We start from the raw sequence: 24,324 nt of genomic DNA on the forward strand, positions 1-24,324 counted from the left end.
TATCACTTACAGAGACTGAGAACAAACCAGTCATGCAAAAAATAAAATATGGCACAAACGATAAAACTTCCCACTAAAAATATGAGTCAGCTAGAAGCTCAAATTAGAGATGAAGGTTTTCCAAGGCAAAAGACTACATGATATTTTTCTACTAGAACAGAAATGTTTTCAGATTTTCCCATAACAGAATTACTTAAGCGGTATCCATAATTTTTACTGTAATATGTGGATAAAATGTTTAGAGCAGAATATGGGAAAATTATTTTAAATGCAGTTTTTGTGCTTGCTATTTTTATTATAAATACTGTAGATTTCTTTAATGAATATAGCTTATTTGAAATGCAGGTTCTATAAAAATTTATAAAAAACAAAATAAACCTAGGAAGTCCTTGATGCTAACAAGAACGAGTATCAATAACGGGGATGAAAAAGGTACTTTAGAACATGAGAGGGGGTTGGTGCTGTGGCATAGCTAAGTCAACGTCTGCAGCACCTGCATCCCATATGGGGGCAGGTTCACATCCCAGCTGCTCCCCTTCTGATCCAGCTCCCTGCTAATGAACCTGGGAAAGCAGCAGAAGAGATGGCTCAAGTTCTTGGGCCCCTGCCACCCAGATAAAACTCCTGGCTCTGACTTGGCCCAGCCCTGGATATTGCAGCCATCTGGGGAGTGACTCAATAGATGTAAGATCTCTATCTCTCCTTTCCATAACTCTGCCTTTCAAATAAATAAATAAATCTTTTTTAATCTTAAAAATCTTTAAAAAAAGATTTATTTATTTATTTGAAAGGCAGAGTTACAGAGAAAGGTAGAGACAGAGAGAGAGTATTAGAAGTGGAGTGGCCAAGACTTGGACTGGCGTCCATATGAGATGTTAGCATTGCAGGTATTGGCTTACAACCACTATGCCACGATGATGCCAACCACAAGAAAACTTTTTTTTTAAAGATTTTATTTACTTATTTGACAGGTGGAGTTACAGACAGTGAGAGAGAGGTCTTCCATCTGCTGGTTCACTCCCCAAATGGTTGCAATGGTCAGAGCTGAGCCAATCTGGAGCTGGGCTCATCATAAGCCAGGAGCCAAGAGATTCTTCTAGGTCTCCCACCTGGGTGCAGGGGCCCAAGCACTTGGGCCATTTTCTACTACTTCCCCAGGCCTTAGCAAAGAGCTGGTTTAGAAGAGGAACAGCCGGACTAGAACCGGCATCTACGTAGGATGCTGGCACCACAGGCAGAGGATTAACTTCCTGCGCCACAGTGTCGGCCCCAACAAGAAAACTTTTTTTTTTTAATTTTTATTTATTTATTTTTTGACGGGCAGAATGGATAGTGAGAGAGAGACAGAGAGAAAGGTCTTCCTTTTTGCCGTTGGTTCACCCTCCAATGGCCGCTGCGGCCGGTGCATCTCGCTGATCCGAAGCCAGGAGCCAGGTGCTTCTCCTGGTCTCCCATGCGGGTGCAGGACCCAAGCACCTGGGCCATCCTCCACTGCCTTTGCGGGCCATAGCAGAGAGCTGGCCTGGAAGAGGGGCAACCGGGATAGAATCCGGCGCCCCAACCAGGACTAGAACCCGGTGTGCCGGCGCCGCAAGGCGGAGGATTAGCCTGTTAAGCCACGGCGCTGGCCAAGAAAACTTTTAAGTGAGAAATCTACCCAAAAAAATCCCAACAATCTGCGGGTCCATAGTTTTTACTTTACCTCCTAGGCTAGAGTTCATATAATATAAAGAACCCTGGGTTGAAATGAGGAAATTGGCTTCAAATCTAAGTATCCTCAATGGGTTGGTAGTGCCTGAAGAAACCATGTTTCCTAATTTAGTTCTTCAGCAGAACAATAATCTGCCCTGTGTAACCCATATGTAAACTATAAGAATCAAAGAAATGGATGCTTTTATAAACAGCAAATAGATGTATGCTGTCATTATTAGTAGAAAGTTGCTATGTAAAATGTATATGGTATTAACAAGTTCATTTTCTGAACCCTATCATATATTCCCACACTTTAGGGCAATATGTTGTGGTGCAGCAAGTTAAACTGATGCTGTAAAGCCTGCATCCCATATTGGAGTGCTGGTCTGAGTCTTGGCTCCTGTGATTCTGACCCAGCTTCCTGGGAGAACCAGATGAAGTTTCTGGCTCCTGGCTTCAGCTTGGCCCAGCACTGGTTATTGTGGGCATTCAGGGAGTAAACCAGTAGATCTCTCAGTCTCTCTCTCTCTCTCTGACTTCCAAATAAAAATAAATTTTTGAAAAAGAAGAAATGATTCTCATTCTGTAATTTACACTGTCATGGCTTATATGCAAAATAACTGTAAACATGCAGGTTCCTGATTACTTTAGGCAGCTTCTCTTGCTATATACTTATTACTGAAGATAAGCAAAGTACTCAATTGGCCCTGCACTTGTGTTTTTCACCAAAAAAAAAAAAAAAAATTAAACCTCTCTACATAGTTGCATCAACGCTAAACAAAATTTGTAAAGCTTCTACCAAAATGCTCTCACATACACACGGCAGTTAGTGGCTGTTGCTTTTAATCACAGAATCACCAAATAAAACCAAATAATTCACAGGTTGACTGCAATAACTTTCCCTCCATCATTTTTACTGCACTTCCCCAGCTTAACACCCAGAACATTTCTGATGATATTTTAATTAAATTAAAACAACTTTTTTCCTCCTCATTCTCCTGCTGGCTTTTACCTCCATTTCTGTGAAAAGTGGGCAGTCTGATTCTTCTTCTCTGAACATCTTTTGAATCTACTCTCCTGATAACTCTAATAATTTTCACGTAATGCACATAAAACTCCATTTCTAAACTCTCTTTCCTGGAATACATTCTATCATTTCAGTTCCCTCGCAGAATTCAAGAGAATGTTGGTAAACAATGTTCCATCACAATATCTTCATTTTAGTACCAGCATACTGACCTTGAGGTGAGACTGAAGGAAACAGCGAATCCAGGAAGAAAACGTGAAAGAGAAAGTTAGAAAGAGTTAATGAGGACAATATTCAGAAATATATTAATCACAGACACAGACAAAACATAAAGCACAGGGTTACAGAAAGGGATAGGATCACATAGATTCTACACAGGTGCTACAAAAAGTAATTTCTAATTTTCAACTCTCAGCAAGCTATTTTTCTTATTAGATTACACCATTGTACTTTCATGAAAGCTTCCAAAGGAAAAAATTTTGTCTAAAATTTACTATTTCCTGAGACAGGAAAACAACCAATTTCTTAAACACTAAAGAAAATACAGAAAATTAGCCAACCCCTTCTCATTTAAGTAGCTCAAAGTAGTATGGAGGGGGCGGCATTGTGACATAACAGGTTAAGCTGCTGCCTCCAATGCTGGCATCCCTGGTTGCTCCACTTTTGACCCAACTTCCTGCTTTCCTGGGAAAGCACTGGAAGATGGCCCAAGTCCTTGGGACCCCACACCCACATGGGAGACCTGGATGAAGATCCTGGTTCCTGGCTTCAACCTGGATCAGCCGTGACTGTTGCAGCCATTTGGTAGGTGAACCAGCAGGTAGAAGAATTCTCTCCCTGTGTATCTCCTTCTCTCTCTAACTCTGTATTTCAAATAAACAAATCTTTTAAAAAAAATACAAAATAAATAAATAGAAGTAGCATGGAGTGATTTCACAACTTAGCTTACTTCTATAGACACCTGCCTTATAATTGACCTTCCATTAAGAGGATCCAAGTTATCCAAAAGCAAAAGCAGAAAAAAATTGACAGCTTCAGTTTCTCTGTAGCATATAGAACTCTAATTTATTTGGGAGAATTTGAAAACATTGTCTCAAAGGATTAAACATAATAATATTTTTCCCTAACCACAACCAATTATTTCTCATTTCAAATCCAGCAAAATCCTCAAATGGTGGAATCCAAAAGCAATAATGAATAAGAATATACAGATCTACAAATTCAATTCATTTCCAATGTTGCTTAGCAGCAGGAGATGCAAAGTGGCCATGCTTAATATTCCTACCTAGCAGGAAGTCCCTATGGTTCATTATTGCCATGTGTAACAGGCAGTATGCTTCTCTTTAAAATTTAATCAATTTCACTGAAATTGTTAGCATTCTCTGAATAGTTAAGAATCTAATGGCCAGTGCTATCCGGATTATCTTTGTGATCTAATTTTTAGTTGAAGAATATTTAAAAGAAAAGTTTATTTCTTAAACGTAAGTAGCACTTCAATTTGTACTGCAATGTTTTCTATCCTTAGTGATTTGTTGCAAAAGACTAATCTACTACATACTTAAAACCAAAGTTTTAAAAGTCATAAAATTTTACAAAGGTGAGGTGGACAAGATTTATTATTCTCATTATATAAGATGAAAAGTCAACAGAGAATCCAAATAACTTGCTCACAGATACAGATCCAGCATAAGAATGTGGGTCTGCTGATATCTCACCGGAGCCTACTTCCCATGTTCTGTATTTCTTGAGGGATCTATAAAAAACCATGGACCTCTGGTATATATAAAACAAGGTAAAAAACAGATAGTGTTCAATGGCAAAAAGGTCAATCTTTAATGGATTGTTCCCAATGACCTTTTGTATTTTGGTTGATTATGACAAAGGAAATTAGAATAATTTTAGATCAACAATGACATTAACTGAACTCTCTCAGATGCAAGGCTTTAGGACAAGACTGGTAAATCCATGAAATAAATATTGAGCTTATCCCTGCCAACACAGTAACTTTAATCATCTTTTTCCCTATGTTACTACACATGAATCATATTTTCACTTCCACATCAAAGTATAGCTCTTGGAAATAAATTTGAGAGAAAAAAATTCACCCATGAAATAATTATATGACTTCAGTGTTTATATTTTTAAGTGAAAAATTCAAGTAGCCACTACTTTAATTTACACCAATTCTTCTAAGATGACAGTGACAAATTATCAACTGCTGTGATCACAAGGAACTTTGGGAAGATGACATAATAGAAGTGACTATGTAAATCTATGTAATTTAGTCTTCTATTAAATGAAATCAGTGAAATTGATCAAGGAAGAAGAAGCAAGAAACAAGCAGCTTCCCCTGAAAGCAAGCTGAAGCAAGCAGGATCAGATAAAGAATCAGTCATCTTCAGCTGTAATCCTTTAACATCTTTCTTTTCCGTTTCTGTTCTTCATTTTTTTAAAATACAGATCATGGTCCATCAAGCAAGAACACAGATTATATGATTCCTTACAACCACACCAACAGCCCCAGCCATTTCTCTTCTACTCTAACTACCTTAAGGGTGTCCTCTCTGATACTGTACATCATAGACCAGGGGGCAGACATGTGGCACAGTGGGTTAAGCAGTCACTTGGGACACCTGAATCCTGTATCTGAGTGACTGGGTTCAAGTTCCAGCTGTATTTCCAAGTCCAGCTTCTTGCTAAAGCTCGCCCTGGAGGGCAGCAGGTGATGGGTCAAATACTTGGGTCCCTGCTACTCATATGGGAGACCTGGATTAAGTTTCTAGCTCCAGGTTTCAGTTTGGCTCAGCCCTGCCTGTTTGGGCCTTTGGGGGAATGAACCATCAGATGGACAATCTCTCTCCCTCTGTCTCTCTGCCTTTCAAATAAATAAAAAATAAAAATAAATATTTAAAAGGTACATAACTATAAACTTGAAAGTAAGAAAATTCTTAGCAACCATTTTCCTCTTAAATTATACAGCTGTTTATATTCAAAATAATTTACAGTTTAATTTCCAGATGACTTATCTTAGAAGACATTAAGCAGAGTATCAATTCAGGATTTCTTTAATGAAAAATATTTAAAAATCTGAAAATTAAACACCTAGGTTTACATTTTCGGGTTACCATATGCCATAGATGCTCCAACATAATGTTATACCAGTAAAAAATAATCATAAAGCTTATTTTCCCAATGAGAAAGTCCAAAAGAAATTTTTTAGTTCAACCTGAATAAACAAACTCAGGATGTAAATAAAAGAGTCAAATATCTAATTCTAATAGTAAATATATTAATTTGGTTACACGCAAATTTAAAATAAACTATACAATGTTAATTTAAAAACACTACTTTCTGGGGCCAGCACTGTGGCAGCAGGTTAAGGCCCCAGCTTGAGCATCAGCATCCCATTTGGGTGTCAGTTCGAGTCCTGATTGCTCCACTTCCAATCCAGTTCCCTGCTAATGCACCTGGGAAAGCAGCAGAGGATGGCTCAAGTCCTTGGACACCTGTACCCACATCAGAGACTCAGAAGAAGCTCCTGGATCCTGATTGGCTCTGGCAGTTGCAGCCATTTGGGGAATGAACCAGTAGGTGGAAGACCTTTCTCTCTCTGTCTATACCTCTCTCTGTAACTCTTTCAAATAAATAAAAACAGATCTTAAAAAAAAAAAAAATACAACTTTCTTCGACTTCCATAGTCAACAAAAAAATTTAATTCACTATTTTTGTGTACATCCTCGACATCAATTCACCAAAGACAGGAGAAGCAGCAATACATTATCGATCACTAAGAAAGGAAAAATTACACTACTTAAACCATGTCCTGTCATTCCTTGTACATGTATCCTAATTTCAGGGACGGGCACTGGTTTGAGTCCCAGCTGCTGCACTTCCGATCCAGCTCTCAGCTGTGGCCTGGGAAAGCAGAAGATGGCCCAAGGCCATGGGCCCCTGCACCCACGTGGGAAACCCGGAAGAAGCTCCTGGCTCCTGGCTTTGGATTGGCACAGCTCCAGCCTTTGTGGCCAATTGGGGAATGAACCAGCGGATGGAAGACCTCTCTCTCTCTCTCTCTCTCTCTCTCTCTCTGCCTCTCCTTCTCTCTCTGTGGAACTCTTGACTTTCAAATAAATAAATAAATCTTTAAAAAAAATTTAAAAAGAAAAGAACTGTGTACCCCTTTCCCTTCTAGGAGGCGAGGTCACCAATGAAAATTGAACAGAGGACATTCCAAAGGAGAAAAGAAGGCAGAGACAAGACACTGGACTTATTAGACACAACTCTGCTATCTTATTTAACATTGGACCAGTCATTTAACATCTCTGGTCCTCAGTCTCATCTGTAAAACAAAAATCTATGTAAGAACCCTACCCAAAAACAAACAAAAAAAGCCAGGGAGGCTAAAATTAACAAATAGAACAATCATACAAATCACATCATATCTTTCTTAGAAAGGTTTCTACCTAATGCATTAAAAACAAAACACAAGACTTGCAGAGTTCCTACATGAAATCTCTACCCAAAATATGTGCCAGTTTGCTTTTGAATGCTTCTACTTTAGGACAGTAAAAGAACTGTTCATTCTATCCAAACAAAATGAAATATGGCATTTCAATGTATCCTCCTGGGTGGGGACACAGTCTGCTATATGTGTCCCTTGCAAAAGATGAAAGGAAGAGCTCTGTTTCAGGCATTTGGGTGGGGGTTGGGATAGAGTAGAGACAAAGAAAACTAAAAGAAAAGGAGAGTAGGATTGAAACCTGTATGGACTTATCTGAAACTAACAGAATACAGTATTTTATGATTGCTTTACTAGGTACCTTCAAATTACCGTCTCTTTTTAAAAGAACCAAAATGGGCATAGTGAGCGAATCACTCCTAATTTGGGGAAGTAATTAGAATAGGGTAATCATTATGTGATTCAGAAGCTATTGGCAGACAAAGAAGCCTTAACCTTGGTAAAGGCCTTTATGTTCTACTGCTCTGACAGCTGGCTTTAATTGCTGTTTGACACAGACAAAACGTTTACCTCTTTTCAAAATGATTGCTTCTATCACAGAAAAAAAAAAAAAAGAGGAAGAAGTAGGTATATCATTAGCTGTATCAGTTTAAAAATGTTGAGCTACAAAATAACAGAAACTCCTGACTCAAACTGGCTTAAACAACAAGAAAACACATTACCAGGGTGGGCATTTGGTGCCTACATCCCATATCAGACTACCTGCATTTGAGTTCTGGCTCCACTTCAATTTCAGCGTCCTGCTAATACACACCCTGGGAGGCAGCAGGTGATGGCTCTAGTACATGGATCCCTGCCACTCACGTGGGAGACCTGAATTGAGTTCCAGGCTTGTGGCTTTCGTCTGGCCCAGCCCCAACATTTGCAGACATTTGGGAAGTAAACTAGTACATGGAAGATCTCTGTCTTTGGCTTACAAATAAATAAAACAATAAATGAAAATTATTTTAAACAAAGAAAACATACTATCTCACATAAGCTTAGAGGCAGTTTCAATGGTAGTCTATCTGGGTTCTAGCTATGCTTCTCAGTGGTTTTCTCGACTGTCATACTCTGCATGCTGTCATCATGTCAAGCGGGTAGAAGGCAGCTGTAGCAGTTCTGGGCATCATATCCACACACGATAATGTCCGAAAGAATGAAGTCACCTTTCTTTTTGCAACTGTTTCTATTAGAAAATCACTCCCAGAAGCCTTGAAGTGGTCTTTCCTTCAAATCATTCATGCATTATGAACAGCATGTAGTCAGTCACTAGAAAGGAGAATGCCATTGTCCTAACTGGCTTAAATGAATCAAGATCTACCTATTTCTAGTCCCCATTAGGAGTAAACCAGTGGATGGAAGATCTCTGTCAGTAACTCTATCAAATAAATAAATCTTTTAAAAAATGAAATTTAAAAAAAACTAAGGCAGAAAGAGGAAGCTGAAGCATAACGCATAATGGGAAAAGTGGTTCCGTGCTGCCTGGGGCTCGGGCTGGGAGCAGGTCTGCTGCAAAGGGATAGGCAGGCAATCTGTGGGGTGAAGCCAATGCTCTACATTTTGACCCCCAAGGTTACACAGTTGTATACATGTATCAACTGTCAAACCATATGCTTAATGGCCATCGCCGCAGCTCACTAGGCTAATCCTCCGCCAGCGGCGCCGGCACCCAGGGTTCTAGTCCCAGTTGGGGCGCCAGATTCTGTGCCAGTTGCTCCTCTTCCAGTCCAGCTCTCTGCTGTGGCCCGCAAAGGCAGTGGAGGATGGCCCAAGTGCTTGGGCCCTGCACCCACATGGGAGACCAGGAGAAGCACCTGGCTCCTGGCTTCGGATCGGCACAGCGCGCTGGCCGTAGTGGCCACTCGGGGGATGAACCAACGGAAAAAGGAAGACCTTTCTCTCTGTCTCTCTCTCACTGTCTAACTCTGCCTGTCAAAGAAAAATACGCTTAAAATGGGTATATTTTACATATGTAAATTATACCTCAGTAAAGTTTTTGGGTTTTGTTGTTGTTACTGTTCTGAGGAGTTTCTATGGACTTCCAAAGAACACAGACCCTTCAAATGTCTGCTCAAATGTCAACTTACCAGACGGAGCTTTCTTGACTATCTCATAAATAAACCCTCGTCTACTAAATTTTAAAATACACCCCCAAAATAGGATCTATAAACATTAAAATCCCAGTTCTTAATTCCTTAAGTAAGGAAATATAGTAAACCTACATTTTCTATTCATTTTCTTTGCATCATACAATAATAGATTCTATTAATCTTTAGATCACTGAAAATCCCTAACTTTGATCAAGCAAAGCCAATCCTTCATACCTAAATTATATGAAAATCAGAAGCAGGTACCTAGCCTTACTTATGATGCTGCTTAGGGTCCGGCGCTGTGGTGTAGTGGGTAAAGCTGCCGCCTGCAGTGCCAGATGCTCCACTTTTGGGCCAGCTCCCTGCTATGGCCTGTGAAAACAGTGGAAGATGGCCCAAGTGCTTGAGCCCCTGCATCCACGTGGGAGACCCGGATGAAGCTCCTGGCTCGGGATTGGCCCAGCTCGGGCCATTTCAGTCACTTAGGTAATGAACCAGAAGATGGAAGACCTCTCTCTCTCTCTGCCTATGCCTCTCTGTAACTCTGCCTTTCGAATAAACAAATAAATCTTTAAGAAAAAAAAAAAAAAGATACTGGTTAAGTTGCATACATTCCACAGTGGAGTACCCGGGTTCAATACCCAGCTGTAGTTCCTGATTAGCGCTAGCTTCCTGCTAATGAGCACCTTGGGAGGCAGCAAGAGACTTAAGTGGTTAGGTCCTTGCCAGTCACATGGGAGACCTGGATTGAGTTCCCAGTTCCTGACTGCAGCCCAGCCCAGGACCATCGTCAGAGCGTCTGTGGAGTTAACCAGTGGGTAGGAACTGTCTCTCTGACTCTCTTAAAAAATAAATAATTTGGGTGCCAGTGTTGTGGCCCAGTAAGTTTATCTTCCAACTGCAGCACCAGCATCGCACCCACATGGGCACCATTTCTAATCTCGGCCGCTCCTCTTCCAACCCAGCTCTCTGCTATGGCCTGGAAAAGCAGGAGAAGTTGGTCCAACTCCTTGGGCCCCTGCACCCGTGTGGAAGACTCAGAAGAAGCTCCTGTTTTCGGATCGGCCCAGCTCCAGCTGTTGTGGCCATCTGGGGAGTGAACTAGTGGATGGAAGACCTTTTTCTCTGTCTCTCCCTCTCACTGTCTGTAACTCTACTTGTCAAATAAAATCTTTAAAATAAGTAAATAATTTAAAAATTGTATGAAGATTAGGAGATTGTTGCTATTCTCTAAAATACAGGTTTGTGAATGGCAAGTTGAATTTAATCAAAATAAATCCCATAGCAAAATTGAGGATTTCTGCTACAAACACTAACCTCTCAATTCATCAGTCATTTAGATATTAAAAAGGTAACAGGGCCAGTGCTGTGGCTCAATAGGCTAATCCTCCGCCTTGCAGCGCTGGCGCACACGGGGTTCTAGTCCTGGTCAGGGCACCGGATTCTGTCCCGGTTGCCCCTCTTCCAGGCCAGCTCTCTGCTGTGGCCAGGGAGTGCAGTGGAGGATGGCCCAAGTGCTTGGGCCCTGCACCCCATGGGAGACCAGGAGAAGCGCCTGGCTCCTGCCTTCGGATCAGCACGGTGCGCTGGCCGCAGCGTGCCTGCTGCAGCGGCCATTAGAGGGTGAACCAATGGCAAAAGGAAGACCTTTCTCTCTGTCTCTCTCACTGTCCACTCTGCCTGTCAAAAAAAAAAAAAAAAGGTAACAGAGTTAAAATAGAAGCATAATTGTAAGTCAAAATAATCGCTTTCTGACAGCAACTACTATTTTCTGTAACAGCCAACACAGAAAAGGAATCCTGATTTACTTCTCAAATCTACAAAGAACAGGTCTGAAAATTCTTTATGATGTGATCTAAGCCTTTCAATTTCACATAAGAAATACAATGAAATGCAGAGGACACTAGGAATTTTCTTGAGTTAAATAACTGCAACAGGCCCTGCTCCCTTTTCTCCTGCATTTAGAGGGTTGTGGAACACCCTTTAGAAATGATTTCTACAATTACACGTGGTACTACAGATTCATCAGTTAAGGGGCTACTTATAGGGCATTTCAGAACAACCATCACCACACACACACACAAAAAGGCATATATTTGGCATATACTGATCTTTCATATATAAAGAAACAAGGACTAAAACATAACTAGGGGCCAGCACTGTGGTGTAGGGGGTTAAACCGCAGCCTGCAATGCCAGAATCCCAGATGAGTCACAGTTCAAGTCCCAGCTGCTCTACTTCCAATCCAGCTCCCTGTTAAGGCACCTGGGAAAGCAGCAGAAGATGGCTCAAGTGCTTGGGTCCCTACACCTACATGAGAGACCTGGATGAAGCTCTTGCCTCCTGGTTTCAGCCTGGCCCAAGCTCCAGCCACCTGAAAAGTGGAACCTCACTCAATACCTGTCTCTGCAACACTCCCTTTCAAGTAAATAAAATAAATAAAAAATTTATATAACTAGCGATATCAAAACGTTACCACACAGAATACAAACTGAGTTTATCCAAAAAAGACAAGGTTTAATGTGACATATAACTGGCTGTTCTTTAATTCTGATCAAGCAAAATTCCCAGCAAGCCCCAGCAGTAGCAACAGCAGCAGTAGCAATTCACTGTAGTACAAGACTGTAGCTTTACATTACACTCACTTTCCCAGGAAGTCCCAAACAAACCCCCCTGACGGTGCAGGGACAGAAACCTGGCGTGGAGGGTACAATTTGCGGGAGACTGGCTTTCTGAGAAACAGCATGGCCAAGGGGCAGAAGGGAAACACATATAAACACAGATGCCAAAAACCCCAATGGAACAGGACCATGGTAAGATAAATCAAAAGAAAGGTGAGGAAACTCAAATGATAAATTACAGACAGACACCCACACACAGGAAACAGTGGAATGGCAACATAAGAAACAAATGGTTAGTAAAAAACACAACAGCCATACACATGCACCTCAATTCTACATCAGAAAACAAAAACAATAATATAATCCCAACCATCTCTGACATACAATGTACTGATTATTTCCTAGAGCTCAGTTTATAAAAATGGCACTCAAGGGCATAAGTGAAATTAAAATCTACCTTAGTTTCTAAGCAAGTCATAATACTAAATATAGCCATTTTTGCTAATGATCTTAGGTCAAGATGGGGCAAAAAGATTAATCCCATGAGAATAGGGAACTTTGGAAATAAAGAGTTTCCAGTAAAGCCAAAAAGAACATTTCTAACCTTGGTGAGACAAAAAGAAAATGGGAGTTCGAACTGAGTTAATGACTGGGCTTGTCTATTTCTTGTTTTGTTTTGCTTTGGGGTAGCAGCCAAGAAATGTGTCAATTACAACACTGCATGACCACAGGACAGAACTATATAGGACTGTTCCCAACCTGTACATTCTTTGGAAAGAGTAAACCATTTATAACTCTTTCTCAAAATAGAAGAAACAGAGCAACTAATAAAAACTGCTATTTGGTGTGCTCTGAATGTCAAATGCAGAATTAGTCTCGTTTGCTATTCTGTTTCAAATAATGTCCATCTCCTAAAATCTGTATTGAGGCCAAAAATGAATCCAAAATGTTTTCCAAGCAAGCTGCCTGGAACAGCAAACAATAATTTCAAATGTAGATTTCTCATACAAGAAATCAAACTTTGATGCTGGTGCTGTGGCACAGCAGGTAAAGCCATTGCCTGCAGTTCCAGCATCCCGTATGAGCACCGGTTTGAGACTCGGCTACTCCACTTCCCATCTAGCTCCCTGCTATGGCCTGGGAAAGCAGTAGAAGATGGCCCAAGTGCTCCTGGCTCCTGAGCTTCAGATTGGCTCAGCTCTGGCCCTGTGGCCATTTGGGGAATGAACCAGTAGATGCAAGACCTCTCTCTCTCTCTCTCTCTTTCTCTCTGTAACTCTGCCTTTCAAATAAATAAATAAATAAATATGTTAAAAAAAAAACCACAAACGTTATAAAACTTTCATAAGCAATTTCTTTTCTGAAATATACTTAGTGGGAGGCCACTTAACAATAAAAAAGTATCATATTTTAGCCTCCATGGAGTATTGCTGCTGATTTCAGGACCATACAAAAGCAAAAGGAGTATTCATCATACTAGCACATAAGGCTGTGGGGGTGTGTGCACATGTATGCGTGTGTGTGGGCATGCTTGTGCACATGTTTTAGAAAAAGGGTGCAGGGTAGAGATGAAGACATTCAAAAACACACAAGAGATCTTCAAAGAGTTCATGGAAAATGAAACTGAAAGAGAACTTACGAGCGAGCATGAAGACACCGCTTGGGCTAGCCTCATCTCACACCAAAGAGCCTCAGGGCCGGCACCGCAGCTCAATAGGCTAGTCTTCCGCCTGCGGTGCCGGCACACAGGGTTCTAGTCCTGGTCGGAGCACCGGATTCTGTCCCGGTTGCTCCTCTTCCAGTCCAGCTCTCTGCTGTGGCCCAGGAAGGCAGTGGAGGATGGCCCAAGTGCTTGGGCCCTGCACCCGCATGGGAGACCAGGAGAAGAACCTGGCTCCGGGCTTCAGATTGGCACAGCGCGCTGGCCGTAGTGGCCACTTGGGGGATGAACCAACGGAAAAAGGAAGACCTTTCTGTCTCTCTCTCACTAACTCTGCCTGTCAAAAAAAAAAAAAACTTCAAAGAGCCACAGTTCCAGCCCCTGCTCCACTTCTGACTCAGCATTCCTACTAATGCACACCCTAAGAGGCAGCAGATGAGCTGACTCAAGTACTTGGTTCCCTGCCACCCATGTGGGAGACTCAGATTGAGTTCTGGGGCTTCTGGCTTTAGCCTGATACAGCCCTGGCTGTTGTAAGCATTTGGGAAGTAAAACAGTAGGTAGAAGATCTTTCTCTGGTCTGTCTCTCCCTGTTACTCTTTTAAATAAATAAAAACACATTAATGAAACTTTTTTTTTTTTTAAAGAAAAGATGACATGAATTTTCCATGAACTTTTGGAAGCCCCTAATATATAATCTTTTTTTTTTTTAAAGATTTATTTATTTATTTATTATTTGAAAGGCAGAGTCAGAGAGAGGCAGAGGCACAGAGAGAGCGGTCTTCCATCTGCTGGTTCACTCCCCAAATGGCTGCAACAGCTGGAGCTGTGCTGATCCAAAGCTAGGAGCCAGTGAAGGGGCCCACGACTTGGGCCATCTTCTACTGCTTTCCCAGGCCACAGCAAAGAGCTGGATCAGAAGTGGAGTAGCCAGGACTCCGGGTACACATATGGGATGCCAGCATTGCAAGCGGCGGCTTTACCCGCTATGCCACAGTGCTGGCCCCTATAATATGATTTTGAGGCTCTGGTAGTTTCTAAATTTCGATTTAAAGAATTGTATTAATTTGCCTCATTCAGAAATAGAGAAAACATATAAATAAAAGGAAACAAGCAGGCAGGTAATCAGTCCACGTGATTCATACTTCTGGTGAAGGAGAACTAATTGTAAGGCACAGACTTTGTTGTTTTGGTTTCTGAAAAATCAAAATTCCATGGGGATGGATCAGGGCAAAAGAACTTAACAGGAAAATATCAAGTCCACATGCAAGCCCCCAAAGTTTAAACCTTAGTGAACAATTTACGAAAGTTGTCTAATATTTCTAAATCTTTAAGAACTTGAAAATAAACTATTCCTCAGGGTCAGTCCCCAAGGAGCTACACAGATGAGGAACTTCACTGTGTCACTGTCAGTCTTTCTAGCTGTGCAGAAGAATGTGGTGATTAACGAAGTTCTAGCATAAGAGTCGTCCCTACACACTGGAGAACGTATGTTAAAGTACATGTAAAAGAAGAGCTCATGAGGCAGGCATATGCCTCACCCTAGGTATCAAATATGGTAATAATAATAATAAAAATTCTAAGAGAGCTGAATGGTTGGACCTGCTCAAAAATAGCTTTGAAGAATTCGAAGTCAGAGTTCCATAAAAATCACCTCTGATTCTCCTAAATTGTCCTCAAAATGTCTCGCTTTCTAATTTTGGTTTATCCACTGATGGAACATATTGCTCCTATACAATGCAAACCATGAAAAGTCTAAGACCTCATAGCTCAAGAGAGTATCAGCTCAACAAAAAAGGTCTACACCAATGATAAAATATTAACTCCTTCTACTTGAGAAATATTTGCTCATTATATAGAAAAATAAAAAAAAAAAAAGCAAGCATCTAGTTGACTGTCTTGATTAGCCAGTAGAAAGCTTTGATTTCTTAATGCATATGTTCTCATTTGCTAATCAATTATGTTGAAGCCCACATTTTCCCCGTTTATTCCCATTCTGTGCTTTCTTTTGGAGACTGTGACAAAGGATTCACACTGACCTAAAATAATAAGCAGTTAGTAAAATAACACCAAGCCTTCAGGAAAATAAATTCAGAGGCAGGTATACTGAAAAAAGGTACAGAGTTTTAAAACCATTCTTCTAGCTTGGCAAACCTAGTGAGCTTCATTCAGCTTCCTGTTTTTCTTACCTTTCCAACTCAGCTATCTTCTTATCTTTGTCATTCTTCTCATTTTCCACTTCCTTCAAGATTTCTAAGAGACGGTCAACTTCTGTCTGAGCCTTGCTGGATTCATCTTTGTACCTGGAAATCTCTCTCTCTAACTGCTGTATTCGATCACTCATCTCCGGACTGGCTCTTGCTTCCAAGGTTGCCTCATGTGCCTACAAAGAAAGGTATTCAAATATTACCAGATACACATAACAGTAGCTGGAAGCAAATCTTGACCCAAAGAACATTTCAATTTAAATAGAATATTACTATATACCTAATAACTAGTCTTCAATATTTAAGGCTTTACTCTGCTTAATTACAGTCATTTTGGTTATCCTTAGAGATGGTTTTCATGACCCACTGCAGATACCAAACTCTGAGGAAGTTCGGTCCTTTAATAAAATGACACAGCATTAAAATATAACCTCCAGAATCTACTCTTATACTTGAAAATCAGCTCTCGCTTACTTATAATACCTAATAATAATGCCAATACTATGTAAATAGTTGTTATGCTGTACTGTTTAGGGAACAACGACACAAAAGGGAAGAAGTCTATACCCATCCAGTACACGGTTTCATCATACTTCAAATAGTTGAAACCACAGATGTGGAACCAGCAGAGGGGCAATGGTACTGTACAGACAAAAGTAGCAAATGGAAAAGTAACTATCTTAGGTTCCAATCAGATTAGATTTTTTAAAAAACTCCTTACTTAGTGTAGGATTAATCTTACGAGTATAAAGTTAACTGAAATTAGATCTTTGTAAAAAATAAGAATGGAAATGGGGAGGGAAGAGGAAGAAAGGTGGGAGTGGAGGTGGGAAGGAGGGTACTGTTGGAAGAATCCAAAATTTGTATATACGAAATGCACAAAGTTTCTAATTTTGTATATAGTTTCCATACCATAAAAAAGATATTTAGCTTATATATCTTAAAGGTTCCTAGGTTTAAAAAAAAAAAACTACATTCCTGAATATTTATTATTAGGCCCAAAATCATAAGCTAAGAGAGGCTTCAGAGTTTAGTGAGGTGAACTAACAAACCACTCAACTGCTACTGATCTAAGACAGTATCAAAAGGTACCACCAGCGATTCCTTGCTGGTCTTACTGCAAAGGCACCAGTGCTGACACCTAATTCCCACTAGATTCACACTTCCATGTCCTTCTGGTCCTGAGTATCTAAAATCGTACAGATATACCAAGTGTGGTGCTATAAAAATGGAATTAAGTTAAGAAAATGGTTATCATCACACAGGGCAAAATCCTAATGCAAGGACTCACAGTTTTACAAAACAACATGGAACAAATGAAGTCAGCTATCAAGAAACACATTTAGAAATGACAGAAAAAATTTTTATTCAGGATTCTGTTATATTGTAAATGCATTTTAAAACAGTTTCCATTATATAAAACTAATTTTCAAGCCCTTAATTTGCCTCCTGAATCTCTCAAGTTCTGCAGGTGGAATGCATTTAGGTTAAGATTACGATGTTTTCTTTTTCCTTCTTTCATGGAAAACAGCACAGATTTAGTTTGCAAATTATTAAAGGACAAACAAATAATCTTACAAAATACTTCAGCAAGCTCCAATACAAAGTTTCTTGAATAAATGAGAAGTGTTTAGGTAAATGCTAAACATTTTGTAGGAGTAATACCCACTCTTTTAAGATTGAGTCCTTTACCAAGTTCATGTACTTAAAGCTTAAAACGTGATGAAAAAGTATTTTTTAAACTGTCTTAAATATTGGCTTCCTTAGCATTCAACTTATGAAGTCTATTTTAAGAAATAAAAACCATGCTCAAATTTGGCAGGTAAAAAGAGATCACTGTTCTGCACTAACTGTTGTCCAGGGTCTAAATTCAGTTGCTGCAGATTGATTTGCCAGTTTTTGAGTTGACAGTAGGAGAGAAACTCCTGTAGTAGTTACTTCTTCATTTGCAGAGGGCTACAGATACTTCTTAAATCTAGTGTGTCTAACAGAAAAGGAATGAGGGAGATAGAACAGCATGAGGAGATGCTTCACAGAAAGCAGACCCTATGTATATACAGGGTGTGTGTGCAGGGGACTGGGGAGGGGTAATGAGGAGGTGACTAAAGATGCAAACTAAGGCAGAAGAAAATCCCCAGCATACACAAAAAAAGCTGGATGAAATAGCAGCAGAAGGGGGCTTTGAGTCCGGGGCACAAGAGTACTTTGTAAGCAAACCTGAAGGCTGACTGCTGCTCAGTGCCACCGAGGTAACTCTGACTTGTGACTGAGAGGAGAAAATAATAACAGAATGTGAGTACAAGGTTAAATGTAGCACCAGGATGATCAAGAAGATCAAATGCAAACTTGACACTTTCTATCACAGTAGTTTACATCCAAGTTCTTGCTAAGTTCATTTGGGTTTTAAAATTATATTCTAAGAATATCAAATAGTTTGAAAGACTTTTAAAACTTTATAAAAAAACACTACAAACTAAATAAAAATGTATTTTCAAATAAGTATTATAAACATTTCTATAAAATGGATTTCTAAATTGTGGTACATGACGTTTAATTCAAGATATAAGTATTTCTTATGTCCATCATAGCATTAGTATGAAAGATATTTTCTGAATAAAGCTATTTACTTTCATGGCTTTAATCACCTCTCACCTATTCTACTTCTTAAATTCTAATTGTCCATTAATCTGTGCTTTGGAAATGTAGATATTCTTTACAGTTTTCTTTTAGAGTATGAAGATGACAAGATTACTCATAAGCAAAAGCCACAAACCTCAATAAAATAACAATATCTGTATAAAAAATCACCTTTGGACAAGAAAAATTGACCTAATAATTAACAGTCCTCCTTAAAATACTTAGTCAAAAGATAAGTTTCCATTCTCAGGCATTTTTCTAGAGGAAACTGACTACCTTGTACATTACTAAAACCTCAACACAGAAGAGGGCATTTAGCCTAGCAGTTAGAATGCCTGCATCCCATTTGGTAGTGCTTGGACTCCAATCCTGGCTCCACTCCCAACTCCAGCTTCCTGCTAACACAGAACTGAGGGGCAGTGGTGATGGCTCAGGTAATGGAGTTCCTGCCATCCACATGAAGACCTGGAAGGTATTCCCAGCTCCTGGTTCCAGGGCCCAGGGCCAACCACTGTGGACATTTGGAGAGTAACCAGTGGACAGGAGCTTGCTCTCTATCGCCCCCACCCACCTCACTGCTGATCATATGAAACAAAAGCATTTAAATCCTCAATACACATACACTGGAAGCAAAGATTTTATTCTTTTGCATTTCATACATGTCAAATTAAAACATGTATGATTGGAGCCAGCACTGTGGCACAGCAGATAAAGCCACAGCATGGGATGTCAGCATCCCATATGAGCACCAGCTGGAGTCCCAGCTGCTCTACTTCCAATCCAGCTCCCTTCTAATAACCTGGAAAAAGCAGCAGGGGATGGCCCAGGTCCTTGGGTTCCTGACACTTATGTGGGAGACCAAAAGGAAGTTCCTGGCTCCTGGCTTTGGCCCAGCTCAACCCCAGCCATTGTGGTCATTTGAGGAGCGGATCAATAGAGGGAGGATCTCTCTCTCCCGCTCTGTAACTCTGCCTTTCAAATAAGTAAATACTTTATACATATTTGACATATATGAGTAACAGAACTAAAAAGCTGTACAAGACAAGCATATTGTTAATTCATAGACTTGTAAGATTTACTCTCAAATTCCTGGAGACAATTGGCTTACTAATTTCATGTATATTTATGTGATATTTACAAAAACAACATCTGATTCTCAAATATAGGCAATAAATCAGTTTTTTTTAATATTTTAGATTTAATTCTAAATGGCAAAATTCATTTAAATATTTTCATGAAGTAATAATGAGTAAGTCTGTTCCACATGGGAAATCACAATAACTTCACCTCCAACATGCAAAGACTGCAAGTCATTACTCTTGGCCTTATAACAACAAAATGCTACACAATCTGAAAATGAATGACTTATCCTGGACCTACTAGAAAACGAAGGTCAAAGGGAAAACTGTCCCCCCCAAAAAATGGAGAGGTAGGCAAGTCCTGAGACTCAGAAATGCCAATTTTGAAGAATCACCAGAGGCTGAATGAGGCCACATAAGAAAGTAACAAAGTCCTGGGGTCAGTTTTAGGGATGCTCTCATGGCTTCTACAATTCTCCCCCAGTTTCCTGAAGTGAAAAGCTGAGAAGGTCTCACTGCTCTGGCAGAGGAAGGGGGAAAATCAACTCCAAAGGCTGCTTCCTTTGGTATGCTTATTTCTCACTCTCTCTTCCTTTTTTTCTTCCCTGTGTTTTTTCAAAGGCTGACCTTTTAGGAGTAAAGATTTCACCAGAGCTTTATACTATCTGGGAAGACAATGGTCCCACTCTAATCCCATCCTATCACAGAGAAAAAAAGCTAAGAAATGGTTGCTCAGAGCACAGCCACGGAGGTGGGTGTTTGGCACAGTGATTAATACACTGCATGGAACACCTATATTCCACATCAAAATGCTTCAGCTTCCAATTCAACTTCATGTTACTGCACACCCTGGGAGGTAGAAGGTCATGGCTCTAGTACTTGGATCCCTGCCACCCACGTGAGAGACCCAGATCAAATTCCAGGCTCCTGGCTTTCACCTGGCTCAGCCCTGGCTATTAAAGGCACTTGGGGAGTGAGAGATCTCTCCCTCTCTGTCTCTATGTGTCCTTCTGCCTTTCAAATTAAAAAAAAATCACAACAAATAAAAATTAATAAATGAATTATTTTTTTTAAAAAAAATCATAACCAGAAAGGCAGGCCTAAAAAATACTGAGACTTAGTCACAAAATTATAGAATGTTAACCCTCCCCCTGTACCTCACCGCTACATAAGAAAGCTCCAGGATAGGAATAGTGAATTATGACTGAAAGAATTGCAAGATACAGATTCTCTGAAGAGGGAAGCCCAAAGTCAGCAAGGGAAACAAGGATACCAGAGCAATTTGAAGCCTCTGGTGCCTGTAGCAAACTTTAAATACAGTCTAACTTCTACTCTGATTAACAACCACCACCACAAACTAGTACACAACAGGCTGATTTATCTAAGTAACAGTTGCAATAGCCAGATTTCCATTAAAAAAAAAAAAACTTAGATGATAACGCTAAAAGGCAAGAAGACAACATAATCTCAAAAGATGTAGCAAGCACCAGAACTAGACTTAGACATTCAACACAGATATTGGCATTATCTCACAGGGAATTTAAAACACTTATGATGAATATGTTAAGGACGCACGGCCACCGTTTGTAGTAATGCCAGCATCCCATTTGGGTGCCGGCTCGTGTCCAGGCTGTTCCACTTCGAATCTAACTCCCTGCTAATGGCCTGGGAAAAGCAGCAGGGGATGGCCTCCCGGCTACCCTCATAGGAGACCTGAAAGAAGTTCGAGACTCCTGGCTTCGGCCTGGCCCAGCACTGGCCATTGCAACCATCTGGGGAGTACACCAGCAAATAGAGGCTCTCTCTATCCCTCTCTCTTTGTAACTTTGACTTTCAAATAAATAAATCTTTTTAAAAAAAACCACACACATACACACATTAATGGTTCTAATGGGAAAGGTAGACAACACACAAGGACAGATAGGTAAAATAAGCACAAAGGTGGAAACTTGGAGAATATCAAAAGGAAATGCTGAAATCAAAAACATATAAGTAAAATAAAGAACAGCTTTGATGGGCTCATCAGTAGATTGGATGTAGCCAAAGAAAGAATTTGTGAGCTTAAAGGCAGGTCAACAGAAACTTATTAAACTGAAATACACAAAGAAAAAGAAGGGGGGGGGGGGGGGAACCAATAGTACAGAACACCCAAGAACTGTGAAGCAATTTCAAAAGGTAAAACAAATACAAATGGAATTCTAGAAAGAAAAAAGAGGCACGGAAGCAAAGACTATTTTAAATAATAATGGCTGAGAATTTTTTCCAAATTAATGACATATAAACCAGGAAACTCAGAGCAAGCAGACTAAACACCTGAAAATCTACATTTCAGCATACCATACCCCAACCTTCAGAAAACCAAAGACAAAGAGACTAAAGCTTGAAAAAAGTCACAGGGAAAACACATCCTATGTGATATGTCAGAAGACATATCATCAGAAACCACACAAGCAAGAAGAGAGTAGGGTGAAATGGTTAGAATATAAGGGGGGAGGGACACCAACCTAGAAATCTAGATCCAGAGTGATTACACTTCAAAAGGAGAAAGAAACAAAACCTGAAGGATTATGGCCAGGAGATCCACCCTATAAAAAAAGTTAAAAGAAGTTCTTGAGGGAGAAGGAACTTCATCTAGGTCAGAAATCCATACACAGTTCACATAAACAAAGAAAGAGAGCCAGACAGGAGAAAAAGAGGTTGACATTACATTTTTGCTTTTCTTAAAGGATCTAAGAGATAATTGTTTGAAGTAAAACTGATAACAATGTACCAGCTGACTAAAGATGGATAAATGAAAAGAATGATAATCGTCATCACAAGGAAAATGGAGAATCAGGACTGCTGTGCTATAAGCTATCAACCCTACATACAAAGCAAGACAGAGTTATTTGACAGAGGTTTAAATAAGCTAAAATGCTGCAAACCATAGGATAACCTCTTAAAGAAATTTTTAAGAAGTATAATTGATACACTAAGATAACAGAGAAAACGCTCAATGAAAACCGGAGAAGACAGAAAAAGAAAGCAGAATAGCAGGCAGGGGGGTGGGGGGCAATAAATGCAACTAATAGAAAATACAGTTAACAACCTCCTTTTTTTTTTTTTTTAAGATTTTAATTATTTACTTGACAGGTAGAGTTATAGACAGTGAGAGAGAGAGACAGAGAGAAAGGTCTTCCCTTTCCATTGGTTCACTCCCCAAGTGGCCGCCACGGTCAGAACTATGCCAATCCGAAGCCAGGAGCCAGGTGCCTCCTCCTGGTCTCCCATGTAGGTGCAGGGCCCAAGCACTTGGGCCATCCTCCACTGCCTTCCCGGGCCACAGCAGAGAGCTGGCCTGGAAGAGGAGCAACTGGGACTAGAAACCGGCGTCCATATGGGATGCTGGCACCGCAGGCAGAGGATTAACCAAGTGAGCCATGGAGCTGGCCCCAACAACCTCCTTTTTAGAGTAGGGCATTGTGGAAGCAGTATAATAGAAAATATCAGTAATGAGTTAAAAGGAATAACTGTACAGAATGAAACACAGGAAAATATGTAAAGAAAACAGCCATAGATAGGAAATAATCAAAGGAGAAAGTCACCTACTTCCTCCACCTAAAGACAATGTTACATTTTTCTTATAAATAAAGTCTAAAATATGAGGCCCCATGAGTGAACAACTATACAAGTATTAAGACATAGAGAAAAGGGACACTGGCCGGCACCGTGGCTTAACAGGCTAATCCTCCGCCTTGCGGCGCCGGCACACCGGGTTCTAGTCCCAGTTGGGGTGCCAGATTCTATCCCGGTTGCCCCTCTTCCAGGCCAGCTCTCTGCTATGGCCCGGGAGGGCAGTGGAGGATGGCCCAAGTCCTTGGGCCCTACACCCGCATGGGAGACCAGGAGAAGCACCTGGCTCCTGGCTTCGGATCAGTGAGATGCGCCGGCCGCAGCAGCCATTGGAGGGTGAACCAACAGCAAAAAGGAAGACCTTTCTCTGTCTCTCTCTCTCTCTCACTATCTACTCTGCCTGTCAAAAAAAAAAGAGAAAAGGGACACTAACCCACTGTTGGTGGGAATGCAAACTGGTTAAGCCACTATGGAAATCAGTCTGGCGATTCCTCAGAAACCTGAATATAACCCTACCATACAACCCAGCCATGCCACTCCCTGGAATTTACCCAAAGGAAATTAAATTGGCAAACAAAAAAGTGGTCTGCACCTCAATGTTTATTGCAGCTCAATTCACAATAGCTAAGATATGGAATCAACCTAAATGCCCATCAACAGTAGACTGGATAAAGAAATTATGGGATATGCACTCTATAGAATACTATACAGCAGTAAAAAAAAAAAAATGAAATCCGGTCATTTGCAACAAAATGGAGGAATCTGGAAAACATCATGCTGGGTGAAATAAGCCAGTCCCAAAGGGACAAATATCATATGTTCTCCCTGATCAGTGACAACTAACCGAGCACCAAAAAGGAAGCCTGTTGAAGTGAAATGGACACTATGAGAAACGGTGACTTGATCAGCCCTTGCCCTGACTGTTGATGAACAACTTAATACTTTATCCCTTTTAGTATTTTTTTTTTGTTCTACTTAATACTATTGGTTGAACTCTAATTAATACACAATTATTCTTAGGTGTCTAAATTTAACTGAAAAGTGATCCCTGTTAAATATAAGAGTGGGAATAAGAGAGGCAAGAGATGTACAATTTGGGACATGCTCAATCGGACTTGCCCCAAATGGTAGAGTTAGAAATGTGCCAGGGGATTCCAATTCAATCCCATCAAGGTGGCATGTACTAATGCCATCTCAC

At 40.4% G+C, this 24,324-nt stretch overlaps 1 protein-coding gene across 6 annotated transcripts in view; it reads right to left on the reverse strand.

The window, feature by feature from the left end:
• ERC1 (ELKS/RAB6-interacting/CAST family member 1) overlaps positions 1-24,324 on the reverse strand; it is a 539,472-nt gene that overhangs the window by 325,481 nt on the left and 189,667 nt on the right. For all 6 annotated transcript variants that reach the window (XM_062194621.1, XM_062194626.1, XM_062194624.1 and 3 more), the window contains one exon: positions 15,781-15,974. In XM_062194621.1, the coding sequence (XP_062050605.1) occupies positions 15,781-15,974 (194 nt within the window). The remainder of the gene's footprint in view (positions 1-15,780; positions 15,975-24,324) is intronic.

The sequence above is a fragment of the Lepus europaeus genome, chromosome 6 (assembly GCF_033115175.1).
Source record: "Lepus europaeus isolate LE1 chromosome 6, mLepTim1.pri, whole genome shotgun sequence".
Taxonomy (NCBI): Eukaryota; Metazoa; Chordata; class Mammalia; order Lagomorpha; family Leporidae; genus Lepus; species Lepus europaeus.